At 37.5% G+C, this 22,488-nt stretch overlaps 1 protein-coding gene across 1 annotated transcript; it reads right to left on the bottom strand.

Moving 5' to 3' along the window:
* Nucleotides 1-9,714: 9,714 nt before the first annotated feature.
* Nucleotides 9,715-10,635, bottom strand: OR5AC2 (olfactory receptor family 5 subfamily AC member 2; the record flags this gene model as incomplete). Its single annotated transcript, XM_079767392.1, has 1 exon — nt 9,715-10,635. The coding sequence occupies one exon, from the start codon at nt 10,633-10,635 to the stop codon at nt 9,715-9,717; it is 921 nt and encodes a 306-aa protein (XP_079623518.1).
* Between the last annotated feature and the right edge of the window lie 11,853 nt (nt 10,636-22,488).

Here is a 22,488-nt window from a genome sequence, read left to right as displayed (position 1 = left end):
AGAAGTGAAAGGGAAACAAGTGGTTAATGAAGAGTAATACAGAGTATTCCCAGAAATGTGGAGAACAGTTGTCATTTTTCTACTTCTCATAGGCATAGGTAGGATTATTTTTTCTTCTAAATTTTAATAAAAGTTTTCATGAGAAGGCATTGAGAGAAGACAGGAAACAGAAGAAGTAGGAAGGAAATATGTGTGTATGAAAAGAAAACAACAGGGATAACAGAGGCATAGAGAGATAAGTCTGGGAAAGACAAATCAAAGAAATGAGAGAGGTAGCATCTGAGAAACACTGAAGTGGAAATACAGGGAAAGGCTGAGAGGCTTGGGGGTAAATGTCTTAACTCTAGCATTCATTAAAAGTTGTCAGTCCTAAGAATCTTCCATTTTTTTAAATTTGAAGTTTATTTTCTCATGAAATGTGTGTATAAAAAGACACCTCAATTTTAAATTTTATTTTATAAATTTATGTTGTTCATAAATGTATTAGCAATACCTGAAAGTTCTTTCCATATGTAAATGTTGCTTTCTTTTACAATTACATTAATTAGAAGTGGCCTTCTCTAGAAATCCTTTTTGTTTTACTTGAGAGCACTTTCCTCTCCACCAGTTGTAGGGTGTGTGTGTGTGTGTGTGTGTGTGTGTGTGTGTGTGTGTGTGTTTTGCAAAATTAAACTGAGCCAAAACTGGATTCTAAATACAATATAAATAATGAATGTCAATAATTCTAGTTAAGTAGATTTTTATATGGAATGGCTTTCCTTCCCTGCAATTCAATCACTAAATAATAGAAAACTCTCTAATTCAGTTTTTGTGTGTACTTATCTATAATAATAAAAGGGCAATATGCTAATTCGATCAAATGTCTTCCTGACTTCATTCTGGATGTCCTTCCTGATGAAGCCTGGGTGGAGGGAAGCCAGCCCGGGTCCTGCAGGCAGCCGGAGGAGGAAAGCAGCCCAGGTCCCAGGTGCTGGAGGGAAGCCAGTGCCGGCAGCCGTGGGAAGAAAGGCCTACACTTGCATGAATTTTTGTGCATCGGGCCTCTAGTTTATTCATAAATGCTGGAAAGCACATTGGAGAGACATCTTCTATATATTTCCAAATATATACCAAAATTTACCATATAAAATCATTATAATTAAGTTAACAAAATAAAGGCAATTTAGTTAACACATTAAAGGCAACAATTTAGTCTTAATAGCTATTTTGCATATCTAAATTTTAGTCATGAAGATAAAATGTACAATTAATTCACTTTTTTTTTTCTCATTTCCACCTGGCAATTTTGACATTCTATGAACCCAATCTAAAATTATTATAAATTAAATAGTATTTTTTAAATTTTATATAAAAAACAATGAATATTATACAAATCATTTTCTCCTTACCCATATCTTTGGAGAAATTGTGGAGATTCTTTCAATACATTAAGCTTTCTAAAGTAGAAAAATATACAGTAGCATAGGAACGACAATAACATAGGTAGCAATTCTTTGCACGCTGATTCATTTTGGAGGCTTCATTTTCCAAACTCAGGAAAATATTGTTTATATTAATTTTCTTTGAATAGAAGACTCAACTAATTATACATCTCTGTGCTTTTGCCACAACAGAAGAAGTACAAAAATAAAATTCCCATGATAATGCCCAAGGATTCCCTTTAGGACAAAGCTACAGGGCATTGTGGACTTGGACATGTATGAGCAGTCCATGTTGTTCCACAGGTCATTACAAACTCTAAATTCATAAACATCAAGTCATCGTTGGCAGTCCTAGTTTTAAAAATTGAAACTATACTTTATGTCACTATTTTCCACCACAGATTAACACTTCTGGCATATTTATGTAAACTTCAATTTATCTATAAATTTTGATTCTCTGAGAGCTTTGACTATTATGGTCTTGTCTAAGCTATTCATACATTATTTTAAGGGGCCAAAATTTTGATTCCCTTCAGAAGCCAATCCCAAGTAGTTGTTTTCATACAAACTACAGCTCACATTTCAGATATATAGCTAACTCCCCACTTCAAGCTGAAATGTGATGAAAAATCACAATGGTTAATGAGAATCTTTGGCAATACTTTCCATACACTCTTTTAAGTTATTTTATTTTGCAAAGCACTCTCTATTATAGGAAAATTTGAAAGCTAGTAATAAGCAATAAGAAAATAAAAACACCCTGTAGTCACCTAGAAATACTACTAATATTTTGGCATGAATCTTTTCAAATGTTTTTATTGTATATAAACATTCATACATCTACATGTTTGCAGATAAGAAAATTATACAGTATACATACAGTTTTGCAACCTTCTATTCATGCTTAATTTATTTAAATAGCTCTAGAGAAAGGAATTCAAGTCCCTACTCTGATCCCTTCTGCATTTTCTTTTCCTTTCTCCCAAACAAAGGAGATATTGACATGATACTGTTTGGCAGCCATATATGAGTTTCCATCAGCCTGGCTCACACTGTTTGCTCCACCCTGGTGATTCCTTGAGACCCTGCCCCATTCAATTTGAAGCTCCACCAAAGCTGTTTACAGTGGCTTTTCCATATGAATAGCCTGTCCTGTTTCAGGCTTCAGATTTTCCTAAAATCTCTCAAAGAAGCAGCAGCTGGCATCAGCATGCCCCAGACCTCTCAAAAAGAGGCTCAAAACAGCTTGGCCTCACCTGGGCACGCCCAACCCAAACACAAGTAGCAGCCATCTGCAGATCACTCTGTAGATCCTGCCAGGTGGCCCCAGGCAGTGGCTAACTTTGCACCTCCAAGGAGGCCCCAGAGCCAGTGCACCTGATGGACAACTTCAGACCATACCAGATTACAATTCTACACATCCACGAGTCCTGCTCCATAGGGGTGTCTCCTGCACAGCAGCTCTTCCACTGTAGTCACAGGTAGTCCTCACAGCCAATTATCCTGGAGATCAATTCTTCCCAGAGATGCCAACAGCAATCAAGGTGCAACTACAACAAGACTGTGCACACAACCCACACAGGGGCGTACCTAGAATGCCTAGCTCAGGTGACTTGGGAGGCTGAGCCACTGGGTCTTACAGGACACCTACTATACAAGGCCACTCTATAAATTCCAGGAGACAGAGCAGCTCTACCTAACACATAGAAACAAACACAGGGAAGCAGTCAATATGCAGAGACAAAGAAACATGTCACAAATGAAAGAACAGAAGAAATCTCCAGAAAAAGAAATAAATGAGATGGAAGCAAGCAAACTATTGAATACAGAGTTCAAAACAATGGTTATAAGGTTGCTCAAGGATCTTAATGAGAGCTTGAAGGGACTTAGTGAGAATTCCAAGGGTCTTAGTGAGAATTTCAAAGACATGAAAAAAGAACAGTCAGATATTACGCATATACTAATTGAAATAAATCATAATTTACAGGGATTCAACAGTAGCATAGATGATTCTGAGAATCAAATCAATTTGGAATATGAGGAAGCAAAAAACACCCAATCAGAAGAGCAAAAAGAAAAAAGAATCCAAAAATATGAAGATAGTGTAAGGAGCCTCTGGGATAACTTCCAGTGTACCAACAGTCTCATTTTGGGGGTGCCACAAGAAGAAGAGAGAGAGTAAGATATTAAAAACCTATTTAAAGAAATAATGACAGAAAACTTCCCCTACCTGGTGAAAGAACTAGATTTACAAGTCCACAAAGCACAGAGAGTTCCAAACAAGAGGAACTCAAAGAGGCCCACATCAAGACACATCACAATTAATATGCCAAAGGTTAAAAACAAAGAGAGAATATTAACCCTTTGCACTCGTTTGCTTTTTTCTCGATTCCTTTATTCTACTCGGGATTTAATTTTTTAAATACCCCAGATTTTACAAAGCGCGGCAGTAGAATAAAAAACTGGAGTTTCTTTTCATACAAACTTATTTATTTGAATTTTTTTATATTTCAAATTATTGATACATTCAAAGAGTAATTTTAATCTCTATAATTTTTCATGGTGTGATATATTTTGAAACATTCACCCACATGAAGACCTGGTTTACACTCACATGTTTCGCAAATATAAATCGTCTCTCTTCTTCCTCCTTTGATTTTTCTGTTAGAACAAACAACACAATCTTTGTGTTTTTTGTTAGGGTGAGGTGTGATTATATGGAGCTTTCCATCTAAACGTTGCTCTAAGTTAGTGGATAATAATCTACCCCTGGAAGTTAGTGTACCATCTCTGAATTCTCCAACAAGATCATGTACTAGTTTCCTAATAAATTTCACATGTGTTATCGGTTTTTCATTTTTGGCATCAGTTGAGACGGCATTTACATTTTATTTGTCCTTTCATGCTAATGAAAACAAGAAAAGACACTGGAAAAATAGACAAAAATCCCCTTTCCCCCCGCGGTGAAACTACGTGTCCAGTCACACTCGACATCCGAGTGCAAAAGGTTAAAAGCAACAAAAGAAAGGCAGTTAGGAAGAAGAAGGAGAAGGAGAAGGAGAAGGAAGAGGAGGAGAGGGAGAGGGAGGGGGAAAAGGAGGGGGAGGGGGAGGAGGAGGAGGAGGAGGAGGAGGAGGAGGAGGAGGAGGAGGAGAAGGAGAAGGAGAAGGAGAAGGAGAAGGAGAAGGAGAAGGAGAAGGAGAAGGAGAAGGAGAAGGAGAAGGAGAAGGAGAAGGAGAAGGAGAAGGAGAAGGAGAAGGAGAAGGAGAAGGAGAAGGAGAAGGAGAAGGAGAAGGAGAAGGAGAAGGAGAAGGAGAAGGAGAAGGAGAAGGAGAAGGAGAAGGAGAAGGAGAAGGAGAAGGAGAAGGAGAAGGAGAAGGAGAAGGAGGGGAAAACCAAAATAACAAAAAATATGAACAATAAAATGGCAATAAATACATGTTTATCAACAATTGAATCTAAAATTAAAAATAAATGAACAAGAAATGTAATGAACAAAATAAACTGAGGAACAAAATAGAACTAGAGGCATGGAAACATGAAACAGACTGACGAATCTTAGAGGGAAGGGGAAGAGGAGGGAGTTGGGAAGAGATAACCAAAGAGGTTATATGCATATATGCATTACCAATGGAAACAGAAATAGGGTGGTGAAAGTTTGGGGTGAGGTAGGAACCAGGTGGATGGAGACAATGGGAGGAAATATGGGGAACATCTGTAATACTCTCAACAATAAAGATTTTTTTAAATAAAATAAGCCCTAACCGGTTTGGCTCAGTGGATAAAGCATCATCCTGCGGACTGAAGGGTCCCAGGTTCGATTCTGGTCAAGGGCATGCACCTTGGTTGCAGGCACATTCCCAGTAGGGGGTGTGCAGGAGGTAGCTGATTGATGTTTCTCTCTCATCGATGTTTCTAACTCTCTATCTCTCTCCCTGCCTCTCTGTAAAATGTCAATAAAATATATATTTTTAAAAAATAAATAAATAAAATAAGATAAAATAAAATAAATATTATTTTAAAAAATTCTACTTGAATCTAAATAACATGTGGATAAATAGGATATTTTCAAAATAGTGAGAGGCCTTCAATCATTAATATTTCTGTAGAAGTAATAACTGTGTCATGTTTAAGTAAGATGGTACAGGTATGCCTAGTTACAGTATCAAATCTGAATTCTGCCTTAGGGGAACAGGGGTATCTCAGTTTGTATTCTACCAGACCCTGAGACGTGCAAGTAATTTATGTGTGAATAGTTGATGAGTGATAAAATGAGGAAGTGGGACAGGAAAGGGAATATAACCAATAAAGGGTGATTTATGAAACAAGTGACAACTGTAGACAACCAAACTTAATCTTTTTTGGAAACTCCATGAGCCAGTGTAGAGCGTGAACTTTAAATTTATATCAACTAAAGGGCAAAGAGTTGGTATCTTTATTCACCAGCTCCCCTCAGTCACTGGTTGATAAATGGTAGAGGAAGATTCTATGAATGGCATTCATTTCCTAGATCTCATAGTATGCCTTAACTGAGGGTAGAATAGCTCTGGCTAACAGTGAAAGCACTCAGATGCAGTTGTACAGTTAGAGAAGATGTGGGCAGGCACCAACAGTATCTGTGACAGGCACTCTATAGGAATCAATGAACAATGTGATCTGTGATTCACTTAAATGAGCCCTTCAACACTAGCTATTATAGTGGGTCAGAGTGTCCCTCAAGGAATTCATTCTCAAAAAACTAAAGGTGTAGTCTGTTTACAAATAACCAAAAGAAATGATGAAATTATTTTTCTGGGATTAGAAAACTGGAAAACACGGTCTCAAAGCGAGTCATAGCATACAATTTGTACTACATAACACTTAATATAGGAGCTTTTAACTGGAAGAGAGTCTCTAATATTGGCCAAAACTTCCCTAAAAGAGAGATGAATATTATTTATTTTATAGTCCTTAAAATCTAAATAAATACTTATAATACAGTTCCCAATCACATTATTATCATCCAGTGTTTATGGTGTCTTATACATGTATACAGGGCAGCCAGCCACACAATATTGTTGTGAATAGCGTCCCTCGGGTTAGCAGTGCATTCAGCCTGCATGGCCATTCACAATCTCTCGGCCTGCACTTTGTCTCAACAGTACTCATGTATCCCACTATTTTCCTATCAATAATTGATAAATGTTGTCCCACTGTTTTTATACTTTCAGTCCAACAGATGGGAAGTCAGATGTTACTATACTTATCATTCCTTGTTAATAATCTGGTCTCTTTGTCTGGAGGCCTACAGATCTCTTTACTCCTGGAGTCTGGGATGCTTTGCCAGGAGCATATTCTCCTTGTGGTTAGTATACTGTAAGTGAGCCCCATTGTTTCTAGGAAATGGCTTGATGAGCTCTAGTTTAGACTGAGTGAGCCTGACTTGCGCATTCTAGAATCACAAGCTTAGAAGTGGTAGGTGCTCTATAGATCCTTTCCAGTTGTAGACACTCTCCTAAATACTCTTAAAAGATAAAGAGTACAATCTTTGAAATTTTCAGAGGAGTTTTATTATTATACTAGGAGCCCAACGCGCAATTCAAAATCGTGCGGCGCCGCCCACCCTTGCATTGCCGGTCAGCCCTGCCTCACTCTGTGGCCCTTAAAGCAGCAGCCGCCGCTGCTGATCAGGCCCTCTCCCAGCACAGGCGCATGGACGCCCCTGCCGCCCTGCCCTCAACACTGCGCACACAACCTCCTCCTGTCCAGTCAACCCGTTACGGCATCCCGGTTGATTAGCATATTTCTCTGTTATATATACAGATGGCTTCACAGCTCTTGTGTTTTGAAATAAGAGTGTCCTTCACAATCTAAACCATTTTTCTCTGCCTGATTGAAGAGAGCAGGGGACCTTGCAGAAACATGGATGGGCATTTGGATCTCCATCAGTACCAAAGATACTTCTGTTTAGTCCCTCCTATTATATGACAAGGGCCATTTTCACCTAGTACTGATTTGATTAAAAGAAAATTTGAATTTGGTTGGTTTCAGTGTGTACAGTGCAATGCTGTGCTTCAGTCCTCAGCCTTGCATATGCCTATTTTGAATATCTGTTATGTCCATATGTTGGTAGCACAATGGCACCAGAATGTTACTAAAAATTGGACCTGGGTTCAGCAACCTTTGTCCTTGAGTTCTGGCTGAGAAAAAATTCAGAGCTAAGATTCAAATACAAACAAAATTTTGTTTAGAAAAATCAAAGAGGTAGAAGAAGTGAGCCAAGAAGAAATGGGCTCAGGAAACAAGTTATAAAGGCAAAAAAAAGAGCCCTTGGAACTTAGAAGAAAGAGAGAGGCAAGAAAAACTTGTCTGGATGAATGGGGTGGGCATGCTCCTTAGAGAGAGCCACACTGGGTCTTCAGTCTTGATGGTCTTTATCTGGAGGTCTCAGGGGAGGATCCCAAATACAATATTCATCAGCTTTCCATGTATGTCCTTTCAGGGTCATGGTCTCTACAATTGATCAGCATCAGAGCAGGGAGTCATTAGTCAATGCAGCTGGTCCTGACGTCAGCCACGGCATCACTTATCTCAGGGGTCGGCAAACTCATTAGTCAACAGAGCCAAATATCAACAGTACAACGATTGAAATTTCTTTTGAGAGCCAAATTTTTTAAACTTAAACTTCTTCTATGCCACTTCTTCAAAATAGACTCGCCCAGGCCGTGGTATTTTGTGGAAGAGCCACACTCAAGGGGCCAAAGAGCCGCATGAGGCTCTTGAGCCTCAGTTTGCCGACCACAGACTTACCTGGTTTTGCTGCTTTTCTGGGCCTGGAGCTGAAACACAACTGAGGCCTAAATTTTACCCCTAGGGGTTAATGCTTAAGGGAGTGGTCTTGCAAGGGCTTGCATGGGAGTCTCATGAGGCCACTCTTCAGCCCCTTGTTCCTCCTCCAAGGGGTTCTACCATATGACTTGTGATATGCCAGGAAAGGAAAGGTCAGGAGAGGGTCTGAACCTCATGACCAGTGATAGGAAAGGTCAGAGGGTCTAAACTGCGTGACCAGCAATATGCTAAGGGAGGAAACATTACTCTGGGAGCCAGGTCCTTGTTTTCCCGGTTTTGCCCATTGCTAGGCGCCCGGGTGACCTTCCGTACCTGACCCATTGTCCTTGCTCTCCTCATGCCTGCCTAACTGCCCACCACACATACATGAGATTTTCTGTATACATGATTCTTCCTTTTAATTCTTCCTTACTGCTCAGCCTGATATTGCTGAGGATTTTGTAGCAGCTGTGAGTAGCCAAAGATATTACAACTTTAAACAAATTATACATTTAGCACTCTAGAGATACTTTAAATTTAGGATCTGGTGAACAAATAAAGTTACTACACATTTTTTAAAAAGCAGTCATTGAAAAAAATATATTACATTGAAGGTTTTTACAATCATTTCAGATATAAGAATCATTTCATAGTGGCACCCAAATTAACATATATTGCATCATGTAATTGCAGAAGTAAATTATTTTTGCTTAAATAATTATAAGCATGTAAGAGATTATAAGCAGAGTGATAACTATACAAATTTCTGAATTTATAATTTATTAAACATGTAAAGATACATATAATAGACTAAAATATTTGAAGAGCTATACCCCAAAATCTGGAAATTCTTGAATACCAATATTGCCTATATTTTCCCTGATAAAAGGCTCTTTGTATTTTCATATATTTGAGCCATACTTTTATAATAGTCTATTTTCTCCAACTTCCATTATTCTCAATAAAATCCACCAATATCTTATATTCTACTTTTTTAAAAAAATTCTTTACTGCAAAGAAATTTTTATCTTTAGGGATAGTTTCTTCCAAGAAGTCAGTTAACCTGAACCTCAGAAGAGTTGAGAAACCACAAGAATTTTGATATGCAAGCTCTGGACAATTGTTTTGGCTCAGTCACACCACCCTCAAACAAATAAACATGCAACTGTTTGCAGCAGTAAAATTATAGACTACTATATCTGATTTTGAGGGAATTTACAAAGAGTCAAAAATTGCAAATTTTAAATGCTTAATTTTAAAAAGTATGTCCCATTTTTAATGAAGAGTTTAGTTTTATGTGATATAAAGCACTTGCACTGAAACAAAAATCTGCTGGAGCTGACTTGCATCATCACAGACTCATAAACTACCATAGACACTAGCCCTCTGTTAAAATGATCAAGTCTGGCTGATTTGTACAACTCCATATGCCTTGCAGTGTACATAGTTTGAAAAGAACAAGTTTGAAATTTGCCTTTAAAACTGTTCATTTATTTATTATTCTCCTCAAGGCACCTTTCACGTCTTTATTCCTCAGACTGTAAATAAAAGGATTTAGCAGGGGAATTATGACTGTGTAAAATAAAGAATACATTTTATCCTGATTCTGATTGCGGCCAGACCCAGGGCACACATACATGAAGAATAGAGTGCCATAGAACAAGGAAACAGAGAGCAGGTGGGCACTGCATGTGGAAAAGGCTTTTCTTCTGCCCTTTTCAGACTTCGTTTTTAGGATGACAAACAGAACACGGGTGTAGGAGACTATGATGGTCATAAAAGTGAAAAGTTGTATAAACACTGAAAATATAAATATCAGGAGCATATTAACTCCAGCATCAGTACAGGAAAGCTTAAACAGCTGTAAAATTTCACAGTAGAAATAATGTATTATATTAGACTTGCAGAAAGTTAATCTAAATAACAATCCAACATGCATCATGGGATGAATAAACCCAATAGTATATGAAATACCTAATAATTGAATGCAGAAGATATTGGACATCACTACTGGATAAAGCAAGGGGTTACATATAGCTACATAGCGGTCATAGGCCATCACTACCAGGAGAAAACATTCTGTGTTTGCACTGGAAGCAAAAATATAAAATTGGATGATGCACTCAACCAAGGATATCATATGATTCTTAGATAAAAAATTAATTAACATCTTAGGAATCACCGAAGATGAAGAACAGGCATCTGCAAAAGCTAAACTGCCAAGGAGTAAGTACATAGGGGTATGTAGATGGGGGTCCTTCCAGATGAGAAAAATGAGTCCAAGGTTGCCCACCATGGTGGCTAGATAGATGACCAAGAACACCAGGAACAGGGGGACCTGCAGCTCTGGAAGATCTGTAAGTCCCGTGAGAAGAAACTCAGTCACCTGTGTTTTGTTTACCTCCATCACATTCCCTCAAGCTAATCACTGCAATGAAAGAATAAGCGAAGAACAAAGATATAAAATTCCATGAAAATAACATCTTATTTGAAAAAAATGCATCTTCCTTGTTTATGTATCTCCTTTAATCAGAACACTTACCTTTACCCTGAATAGAAGTTATTTACAAACAATAAGTATTTGGGAAATTGTTTCTAAAAAGTAAGAGAAATTGGCCTATTTTTTAATTTGTAAAATTGATTATAATTTAATAATCATCTTCTATATAAAAAAATCTTTGAAAATAGAAATAAAAATAAGTTTTTTAAATATGCTAAGGATTAGCTATCAAAACTAATAGCACACAGTCTAAATAATACAGTGTCTCTTCAAGTTAAAATGCTCACTCTGATCATTACATAGTATTATCTGAGAAACTGTAAAATAGCTAAGATATTTAATACAATGAAAATAACAAAGATATAAAACACCATTAAACTTGTAGATGATAAATTTAATTTATATTTCTTATTGATGTTATATTGTTATTATTAAATAAACACTATGATTTTAATAAATATCAGATGGAGGATGAATATGTAAATAATCACTAGATTTTTCTATGCAAACAATAACCAATAAGAATGAGAAATAAAAGAAAAATCTACCCATTTTATTAGCCATAACACTTTAAAATACATTGAAATATTTTTTTAAAAAAAGACCTATGTGAAGAAAATTACAAAAAGTAAACAAAGGGCATTATACAATTTCTGAAGAAATAGCAATATGTGTTCTTAGATAAGAAGACAATATTATAAGTATGTCAGTAAAGTTGAAATTAATTTCAATTAAAATCCTTATCACATGAGCATAAAATTCATGTAAAGTAAAATTATTTTGAGGAGCTAAGGAAAATAGAAACAATATGGAAATCAAGTGTGTCATGGTAAATGTTAAAACACAAAGCTATTCAAGAGAGTATAATATGGTGTGAAAATAGAAAAATATAATAGTGAAATCAAATATAGACTCCAAAAACAGATTCCAGTATATAATGGAATTTAGTATATTACATTGGTGATTTTTCAGTTGAGAAAAATTATGATTTATTTAATAAACTAGAGGCCCAGTGCATGATTAAATCATGCACGTGTAGGGTCCCCTAGGCCTAACCTGCCATCCTGGTGCCAGAGCGGACAGGCACCCAGCTCCCACGCTTTCACTTTCAATCGCAGGGGAGCTGGGTGCCTGTCCACTGGTGCACCAGGCCTTTCAGAAGCCTCCGGCGTGGCGGAGGCTTCTGAAAGGCCTGGTGCCAGAGCGGACAGGCACCCAGCTCCCCCGCTTTTGATGGTCTGTGGCGGGACGTGGGCTCGCTGCCCCATAGGCCCCTTCTGTGCTGCAGCACAGCCATGGTGCAGATGCTGAGCTCGCGCCACCGCTGGTGACGCGAGCTCAGCATCCTGCCGGCCCAATCAGCCACCCCGGCCACCCCAAGTCCCGCCCCCCCACGCCTCCTGGCCAATCGTGGGCATAGCGAAGGTACGGTCAATTTGCATATTTGTCTATTATTAGGTAGGATAGTATGGCTATATATGTTTATCTATCTGGGAAAAAAGTAAGAATGGCTCCTTATTTATTCCTGTTTTTAAAAAGCTGCTGGATCAAGGACTTAAAAGTCAAAATTTTATAAACAAGCAATTAAAAAATTCTAAGAAAATTCATTAAATAAACATAATTGAAATATATTAAAAATATTTGACTAATATAAGGAACTCATAAATTATAAAGAAAGATATAGGTATATTTAATTTATTTTTCAATTGCAAGAAAATGGAATATATATCAAATCTTTAATAAGGTAAAAGGTGAATAAAATTTTAGAAGAAGTATAATAAATATGATAGCTAAAATACTAGTACCTATCACATACAAATAAATATTACAAATTGATAAGAAATTCTGTAGAAAAATGAAAATGGTATTGAATGAGCAAGTCACAGAACAATATGTCAACACATTTAATAAATGAAGAAAAGGATGCTCATCTTCCCTGGTGTTCAGGATGTGCAAATAAAATAACAATATAACATCAATTTTCATTCCTCAAATTCATAAATGTGCTGCTTATGGGAATTTGGAAAAGTTCATTCTCACACTTACTGGTGAAAATGTAGACTATTAAGCCTTTTAAAAGCAATTTCGCAGTATCTTTTAAAAATAAAAACACTCTTCAACCCAGAGATCCACATCTACAATCCACCCTATAGCAATGGCATAGCACTTCAAAGGGAGAAAAGTCTACTGCAGTGGTGTTCAAGTGGCAAAAGATTGGAAATAATATGAAAATTAATCAGGATGAAGCAACAGTTGAACAAATCCTGCTGAACTCATCAATATTATGGTAGTCATTTCAAAATGAGGTCTTGCTCTACCAGTGGCTTCAAAGTAATTTTCACAATTGTTAGGAAAGTAAGAAATATAATGCCTGGCTGATGTGGCTCAGTGGTTGAGCCTTGACCTATGAACCAGGAGGTCATGGTGAGATTCCCAGTCAGGGCACATACTAGTACCTGGGTTGCAGGCTCGATCCCCAGTAGGGAATGTGCAGGAGGCAGCAGATCAATGATTCTCTCTCATCATTGATGTTTCTCTTTCTTTCCCCTTCTCCCTTCCTCTTTCTGAAATCAATAAAAACATATTTTAAAAAAGAAATTTAAGATGCAGAGAAATGTATATGAAATCACTACATTAAACAAACAGAAAACACAGTCTTAAAATTCTCACTCTATTTATATATGCACACATATATTTGCACATAAAGATTGTATAAAATGATAGATTCCAAGTTAATATTTATTATCTCTGTATAGGCGAGAGGAAGAATAAAGAAGAGGAGGAGAGAGATAAATAGCCCCCCCAAAAGAGTTTTCCTGATAAAAGCACAATATACAGTATGTTATAATACTATTAATACAATTATATATATTTATATGTTAAAGAAATAGTTAAGAATAGTCTTAAATTGTTAGTAGTGAGAAAGAAAAAACAAACAAGAATAATAATGCTATTATTACATTTAACAGGTGGCAATAAAATTTTAATGAAACTATATAAATTAATTATAAATACATTTTTTGTGAAAATATATTTTAAGTTCAGAATTTTTTTGAATGATACAACATATGCATTTGGATATTTTCAGTGATTTCTTTTAGTCGGTCTTCTTTTTCTGAATAGACAAAAGCATTTTGTAAGTGAATCAAGTTAGGTATATAAGTACAATAATTTTTTATACTTTTCTTCATATTTATGTACCATTCTTTTGGGATATATTAGTAAATATTTCATACATTTTTTCAGTATTTCAAATGGAATATTTGAGGTGGTGTTTAAATAATTTGATTTTATTCTATGACATACAATATTTTTTCTAAAAGTAAATCCAAAAGAAGAAATCCAAAGATATTTGGAGGTGAATGCTAACACTCTTGTATTACTTAGGAGAAAATTCACCTCTAATTTGGTGTGTAAGTTTAGTTGTTTCTCAAAAACAAAAAACAACAACACAATTTTATACACATACTTGTTATTGATTAAAATACATTAAAATTTATCTATTTACCAAAATTGAATCTGTTTAACTTTAAAATAGGTCCAGAGGCAATATATTTCTTAATGGTTCAACATTAGGGAGAATTGTTCAATTATTTCCCATGTTCACTGAGAATAGAACAAGAAAAAGTAGCTTTGAAAATGTATCTTTTAAAGTACCGTATACCCACAAGGAGCTCTGGAAACACAACACTAGAAGACTGACATAGGTCTCAGCTGAAAATTGGCCTTGTCATGGGGAGGTCAATCATTTAGTTTTCAAAGTGGAGGTTTTGTCCTGTGTGAGCCTACCTAGCTTTGTTGCCATCTTTAAAAACATAATTATATTTCTCATTTTCACAATTAGATCAAGGCTCATTAGGCATTGGGGATCTTTTTCCTTAACATATATACACACACATATCTCACCATACATTTTAAAGAGCCTAAGAAAATTATCATTGGTGATAACTAGTTCATCTTTTCATGATTTCATGAATAAATCAAGGAAGTTTGAGTAGTATAGTTTAGTTGTCATACCCTGACAAAGAAAATTTTCTATAGTATGAAATAATTTCTGAAACTTTTGAATCATTATCATTTTTCCATTTGTTTCATTCCTTTATTATTCCAAATTTACTATGAAAAAGAAATCATGTCTCCTCAATAATAAACATCTAGTATTTATGACAGAAATAAATAATTTTCAATCCTGAAGACAAACAGAAAATCTCATAGGGTTGTCAGGATTTTCATTTCTTACCTGGACATTTTATTATCAAACAGGCAAGCTGAAAAGTTACAAATAATTAAAATTAGACATATCTTGATGTCCTCACTCATTTCTTCTAAGTCTTCGGGATATTAAAAAATGGTTGACTTTTAAGTAAAAAAAAAAAAAAAGTATATTGTCCTCTATTGTCCTCTGCACTAGGGCAGAGTCCTCTTTATAAATTGCTAAACTAATGAGGCCCCACTGCTCTCACATCACGGCTGCACCTCCTCTTAAAGCCTTCCTATGAAGAAAAGTGGAAGTTGCAGAATGAAGCAGTGTTTCCTTGTGCAAAGATTTTCCTTGGAAACCTCAACTTCAGGGACATACATATTTATATGTATGCTTTCAAATCTATTCACAAATAAAAAAATAAAAAGAACCTTGGATTTCCCTCAATGAAAGTTACCAATGGATTCCCTGTAGGATGAAGGCAATGTTGTTCTACTGGGCATTGTAAGTTAATCAACAATCATCCAGACTCACCCAAGTGTAGCAATTAGAACCACAATGTGTGTCCTTAGGGTTCACTGGGAGGGCACCTTGACAAACTACTTCTGAGAAGTTTTTAGGACATATTCGTTTCCTTATCTTATTACTCTTGATGTTGCCACTTTCCAACTATTATGTGGAACAGTTTATTCAGACATCTCAAAGATTCATCAAGGTCAACATAACCAAAACCAAATTTAGAGTCTCTTCAAACCCTGTCATTAAACCTGGACCTCATCTTATCTTCCCTTTCTCTATTAATCTCATTACCATCTGCTCTATTTTTAAAGAAATAAACCTGAGAGTCATCTTTGAATTCTCCATTTCCTGCCTCCCACAAACCCATGTCAAAACCATTATCAAATAGCTTGTATCTCTTTAATGTCTGCTGAAACAATCCACTTCTTTCCAAATTGAAGAAAACTCCATCTCCTGCCTGGAATACTGACATAGCCTTTCAATAATCTATGAGTATTGTGTGATATTTTCCCCCACCATTCTCTACATTTGGGCCAATGTCATCTTTATAAAAAAGCCAAACTGAGATTGGTTTTTCTCATGCCCACAGCTGTAAGTCCACGTAAGCCCATAAATAACTTCCCATGGCTCTTAGTAGAGCGAAATCCTTAGGCCCTTCCTTTCCCTTACCCTAAAACAGATCCAGTTATCCTTCACACAAAGTTTTGTCCAATGTAGTCAGATTTTTCAGGCAAATGATCCTGGTATTTCTTTGACAATAAAATTGATCTAGGAGTTGAAGCTAAAAATCAGAATTTCATCTGTGACTTCTGTAAGCAATGTTGCTAAGGAAAAAATTCAGTTTATTCCTTTGTTTTTCTCATCTTAGAAGAATATAAAGAGTTCTCCATGCAAAGTGGCCAAGCTACCCAGTCTCTCTACAGTTCCATTCGGGTTCTGCCTGATATGCTGCTTCTACTGGAGGAGGAGGGCACCTGCTGTGTGAGGGAGGCTGACAGAGCTCATGAACCCAGAGAGAAGCCCTGGAGGTGCCAACTGCAAGCAGGCATTAAAGTTTCCAAGTATGAAGATGACAAACCAGAATTATGAGCTTGTCCTTTTCACTGCCTTAGACATAGTAGAACATTTAGCAAAATCTGCTTTGGTACAAAATAGTAAAACTGCAAATTTCTGATAAATATGAGAATTTATGACTCAATTCTTTTGAGTTGCAATGGTTTCTTCGGAGATATATTTGTGATGTAGTAATTGAGTGAGATTTACTCGGTGAAAAGGAAAATTATGCTATCTGTGGGTAGCTCCATGGTTTGTGCAAGTTTAATACCCAAGGCTTATAATTTCTTGTCAGAGCAATTAACTTTTAAACATTGCATTATATTTTACTCTTGGGCATAAAATCTTTCTTATTCAGTCCAGCTGGAAGATTTCTTACCCCCACGCCCTTCAGAGTAATCTGGCCCCTTACTCAACTGGTACTCAGTGTCTTCATCCCAATTTGCTGCAGTTGACTTGTTTTGCCATTTCTCACAACACAAATGCTGAGCCTCATGACTGCAACAGATTTTTGAAGTCCTATAACTGATGGTGTCTCTTCTTGATGGGGAAAATGAGACATTTTCAGGGGACTAGCAATCTGAATCTGTGCCAGTAACCCACATTCTTGTTAGCCTATAGTCTAGTCACTGCCCCTCCTTTAATTATCTGTCTTGCAAGACTTGTTTACCTAAGTACTATTCCCATTTTAGATAGGCCATAAACCATGAACAATACACAACCCCCAGAAGGAGTTATCAGCGCTGGCGCCAGGCCAGGCCTTTAGATGTAGTCTCACGGCCCCCACCCCAACACCTGGGGCTTTTTGCAAAGCCCACAAAAGGTCCGGATGTCCCATCCCATATTTGGAGGACAAAGAAACCAAAGGGTATAAAGAGAAAGCTTTCTCCATATTGGCTTGCTCAGGATTTGGAGAACTGACCCCCTGAGTCACTGTACCAGTACATGTGAAACATGTGAAAATAAATGGGTTTTTCCTATGTCTCCAAGTACTCCTGTGTGTTCTTCGGTCGCCTGGTAAATTCTGTAACATTCTCAGATGGAGGCTTGTTGAATATAGAGATGTTAAAATGAGCATTGAAGTGATAAGGAACTGCCTCTGTTAATTACACTCCTCACTTGTACAAAAATGAAGATATTTGGGCAGTGGTCAGCAAACTCATTAGTCAACAGAGCCAAATATCAACAGTACAACGATTGAAATTTCTTTTGAGAGCCAAATTTTTTAAACTTAAACTTCTTCTAATTCCACTTCTTCAAAATAGACTCGCCCAGGCTGTGGTATTTTGTGGAAGAGCCACACTCAAGGGGCCAAAGAGGCGCATGTGGCTCACGAGCCACGGTTTACCGACCACTGGGCTAGAGGATCCTAATTCCTTTACAAGTCTATTCTCCATTGAAACTGCTATTCTAAGGAATTTTTCATTATTGGAATCTAGGAGCATTTACAAAGATCATGGAAGTAGAAAAGTAGGGAGGAGAAGAAAATATCCCTTTCTCCTTGATTTGGCTGAAATTCAAGCTTTTTTTTTTTTTTTTGCATAGTAAGGAGGATGAAATGTATATCTCACTAGTGTTCAGTATTCAGAAATTTTAATGCTTTCCTCAAACCCTGCATCAGTGAGAGAGCAATTTACAGGTTTTTATTCTCCTCTCTATAACTAGAATTCTAATTAATATTTAACATATTGCCATAAATGAAATATCCTACAGTGAATTCTATTAACTGAATAGGGTCTCTTTTGGTGGGATTTGTTGTTTTGTTTTTAATGGTGGAATTCATTGAAACTAGCTTTTATTGGTGATAGATTTATTTTTAATTTTTCACCTAATTTGTCTTTTTTCATATTTTATAGTATGGCTAATGCATCATGGTTCTTTAGTTCATTGATTATGTTGTTTAATATTCTGTGTGCATATATTAGATCATGCATTCAGATCTGTTTCAGCTCTTATCAAGTCACTCCACTCAAAAACCTGAGTCCCTATTGCAATTTGAATAAAGCCCCAAGTCCTCAGCTAGCCATTCAAAATTTCTCCAAACTTTGTTTTCAACTTACATTTTCAGATTCATCTCCAAAATTTACTGATGACATAGCTACAAAAGGTACTCAGCTTTCTCTATTTTGAAGAATCTCTAATATCCTATTTGTGATGAATTCCAATGCTCATAACAATGTATTCCATGAATGTCAAATGTCCAGTATCTATACTTACTCTCAGGGGAAAAAAATACACACACACACACACACAATGGCATTACAAATGAGCAATATTTCCCTTGGTAGGTGAGATATGGATGTGTCCCACTGATTTATATCATACTCCTGATCTGGAATTTTTCTAACCCATACAGGAAAGTCAGTAGTCCTTGAGTAGCTAGCATTATCAATATTATAGTCTCAGATATTCTTTTTTTTTAATATACCGTACTTTCCGGCATATAAGTCGACTTTTTAACCCAGGAAAATCTTCTCAAAAGTCGGGGGTCTTATACGCCGGAAAATATGGTAGGTTAGAAAAATCTCTGACAATGTATAACAGATTGCTTAAAACCCAAATACCGTATTTTCTAGCGTATAAGACCCCCGACTTTTGAGATTTTTCTGGGTTAAAAAGTCATCTTATACGCCGGAAAATATGGTATTTTTATTGATTTCAGAGAGGGAGGGAGGGGGGAGAGAGATAGAAACATCAGTGATGAGAGAATCATTGATCGGCTGCCTCCTGCATTCCACCACCCCCCACCCCCCGCGAACTGGGCATGTAGCCCTTGACCGAATTCAAACCCCAGGACCCTTCAGTCTACAGGCCAAGGCTCTATCCACTGAGTCAAACCAGTTGGGGCAGTCTCAGGTATTCTCAACTGAACATGGCATTCATAGTGATATAAAACCACATTCACATGACCTGACACCATACATCAAACATGTCAAATTCACAGCCTGCAGGCCACATGTGGCCCACAAAAAATATTTTTGTGGCCCAGGCAATATAACAGGAAGAAACGTGTGTTGTGTTTTTTTTAATTTAATAAATCTTTATTGTTCAGATTATTACAATTGTTTCTCTTTTTTCCCCCCATAGCTCCCTCCACCCGGTTCCCACCCCACCCTCTGCCCTTACCTCCCCCCCCACTGTCCTCATCCATAGGTGTACGATTTTTGTCCAGTCTCTTCCCGCACCCCCCACACCTCTTTCCCCCCCGAGAATTGTCAGTCCACTCCCTTCCTATGCCCCTGATTCTATTATATTCACCAGTTTATTCTGTTTATCGGATTTTTTATTCACTTGATTTTTAGATTCACTTGTTGATAGATATGTATTTGTTGTTCATAATTTTTATCTTTACCTTTTTCTTCTTCTTCCTCTTCTTAAAGAATACCTTTCAGCATTTCATATAATACTGGTTTGGTGGTCATGAACTCCTTTAGCTTTTTCTTATCTGTGAAGCTCTTTATCTGCCCTTCAATTCTGAATGATAGCTTTGCTGGGTAGAGTAATCTTGGTTGTAGGTTCTTGCTGTTCATCACTTTGAATATTTCTTGCTACTCCCGTCTGGCCTGCATAGTTTCTGTTGAGAAATCAGCTAATAATCGTATGGGTGCTCCCTTATGGGTAACTAACTTCTCTTTCTGCTTTTAATATTCTCTCTTTGTCTTTTGCTCTTGGCATTTTAATTATGATGTGTCTTGGTGTGGTCGTCTTTGAATTCCTTTTGTTTGGGGTTCTCTGCGCTTCCTGGACTTGTAAGTCTATTTTTTTCACCAGGTGGGGGAAGTTTTCTGTCATTATTTCTTCAAATAGGTTTTCTGTATCTTGCTCTCTCTCTTCTTCTGGCACCCCCATAATTCTGATGTTGGTACACTTGAAGTTGTCCCAGAGGCTCCTTACACTATCTTCATATTTTTGGATTCTTTTTTGTTTTTGCTTTCCCGGTTGAGTGTTTTTTGCTTCTTTGTATTTCAAATCTTTGACTTGATTCTTGTGATCCTCTAGTCTGCTGTTAGATCTCTGTATAATATTTTTTTATTTCAGTCAGTGTATGCTTAATTTCTAGTTGGTCCTTTTCCATATCCTCGAGGGTCTCACTAAATTTATCAGCCTTTTCTAGAAAATTCTTTAAAAACCTTATAACCGTGGTTTTGAACTCTTTATCCAGTCGTTTGCTTTCCTCTCTTTCTTTCACTTGTGACCTTTTTCTTTGTCTCCGCATTTTGGCTGCTTCCCTGTGTTGATAGAGTGGCTTTGTGTGCTAGGTGTCCTATAGGGCCCAGTGGCTCAGCCTCCTCAGTTACCTGAGGTGGACACTCTTGGTGCACCCCTGTGAACTGTGTGCACAGTCTTGTTGTAGTTAAGCCTTGATTGTTGTTGGTATCACTGGGAGGAATTGAACTCCAGGCCAATTGGCTGTGAGGATCAGCTGTGTCTATGCTGGGAGAACTTCTGTGCTGGAGACACCCTTATGAGACAAGACTTGCAAAAGCCTCTGTGCTCAGCTTGGATGGGGCGGAGTCTCAGGGCAGAGCAGACAGCATTGGTGTCCCATCAGCCCTGCCCTAATAGGCCCTTGTGTCTCAGTGTCCCGTGATAATCGCTGCAAGCACCTCTGAGAGAAACCCACCCTCGAGTTCCGCCTGCTGCCAGACAGTCCAGTTTCTCCCTGAATGAGTCTGGGTTCCCAGAGTCTCGCTCGGAACTGGAGTTCAGTGCAGTCGGGAGCTTTTGTCTCCCTCCCGCTTGAGAAAGCCAGCCATGCACTCAGTTGCAGTCCTCTCCACACTCGCACCTCAGTACCACTGCCTTCCGCAGTTCCTCTGAGTCTCAGTGTGCTTTTCTCTTTCCTTCTAGTTGTAGAATTTCCACTCAGACAGCCTTCCTATGGTTCTGGATGATGTCCATTTTGTCTTTTAATTGTAGTTTTGAAATTGTTGTGCGAGGCAGCAGTTTAGGTGTTTACCTATGCCACCATCTTGGTTTCTCCCTGAAATCTTTCTTATGAGATTACAAGCACCAAGGAAGGCCCAGCCCTCCCTCTCTGACTTAGGACAATAACACTACCCCCAGACCTTCCAATGTTCTCTACCTTGAGAAATGATACCACTAAACAGTTTTTCAAGCCATAAAATAGGGACGTATCCTTGACACCAAATGCTCCCTTGGATTCCATAGCTCAACCATTGCCAATTTGTAAGATTTACCTCCTAAACTAAAGTCCTCATATCCATCTATTTCTCACACTCTCTATAGGCACAACCAAATTCTAGCTACACTCACCTCTTGCCTGGACTGCTAAAATACCCTCCTAACTCATCTATCTGAACCCATTAATACTCCAGTCCATTTCATTCTCCACACTACCCCCAAGAACAATATTATAAAATATAAAACTTCTTGTGTCATTACCCAAATTCCACTCTTACCTATTGTTAAGAGCTGAATTCTGTGCCTCCAAAATTCCTATGTAAAAAACCCTAACCTCCAGTAACTCAGAATGTGGCCAAATTTGTAGACAGGGCTTTTAAAGAAGTAAGTTAAAATCAGGTCATTAGGGTGGGTCCTAATCCATCTGACTCATGTCTTTATAAGAAGAGGAAATTTAAAGGCACAAGAGACACTAGCTATGCCCACATAGAGGAAAGCTCATATGAGGACATAGTGAGAAGGCAAGCCAAGGAAAGAGAGGAAAAAAACAATCTCTACTGAAACCTTGATCTTGGACTTCCAGCCTCCAAAATTAATTTCTGTTGTTTAAACCATTCAGCCTGTGTTATTAGCTATGGCATCCCTTGTAACCTAATACATCCACCCATCCCATCTCCACTTAAAACTTGTAATTTTATTCCAAGGCATATAAGTCAAGAACCAAAATCCTTAAGCTTAGTTTTCCCTAATCCTATCTAATAAAAGAGTAATATGCAGATTGACCATCACTCCAACACACAATACGACTGCCCCCATGTGGTCAAAGATCCTGCCCCATGTGG

Source organism: Cnephaeus nilssonii, assembly GCF_951640355.1.
Source record: "Cnephaeus nilssonii genome assembly, chromosome: 3".
NCBI lineage: Eukaryota > Metazoa > Chordata > Mammalia > Chiroptera > Vespertilionidae > Cnephaeus > Cnephaeus nilssonii.
This window is presented reverse-complemented; position numbering and strand designations above follow the sequence as displayed.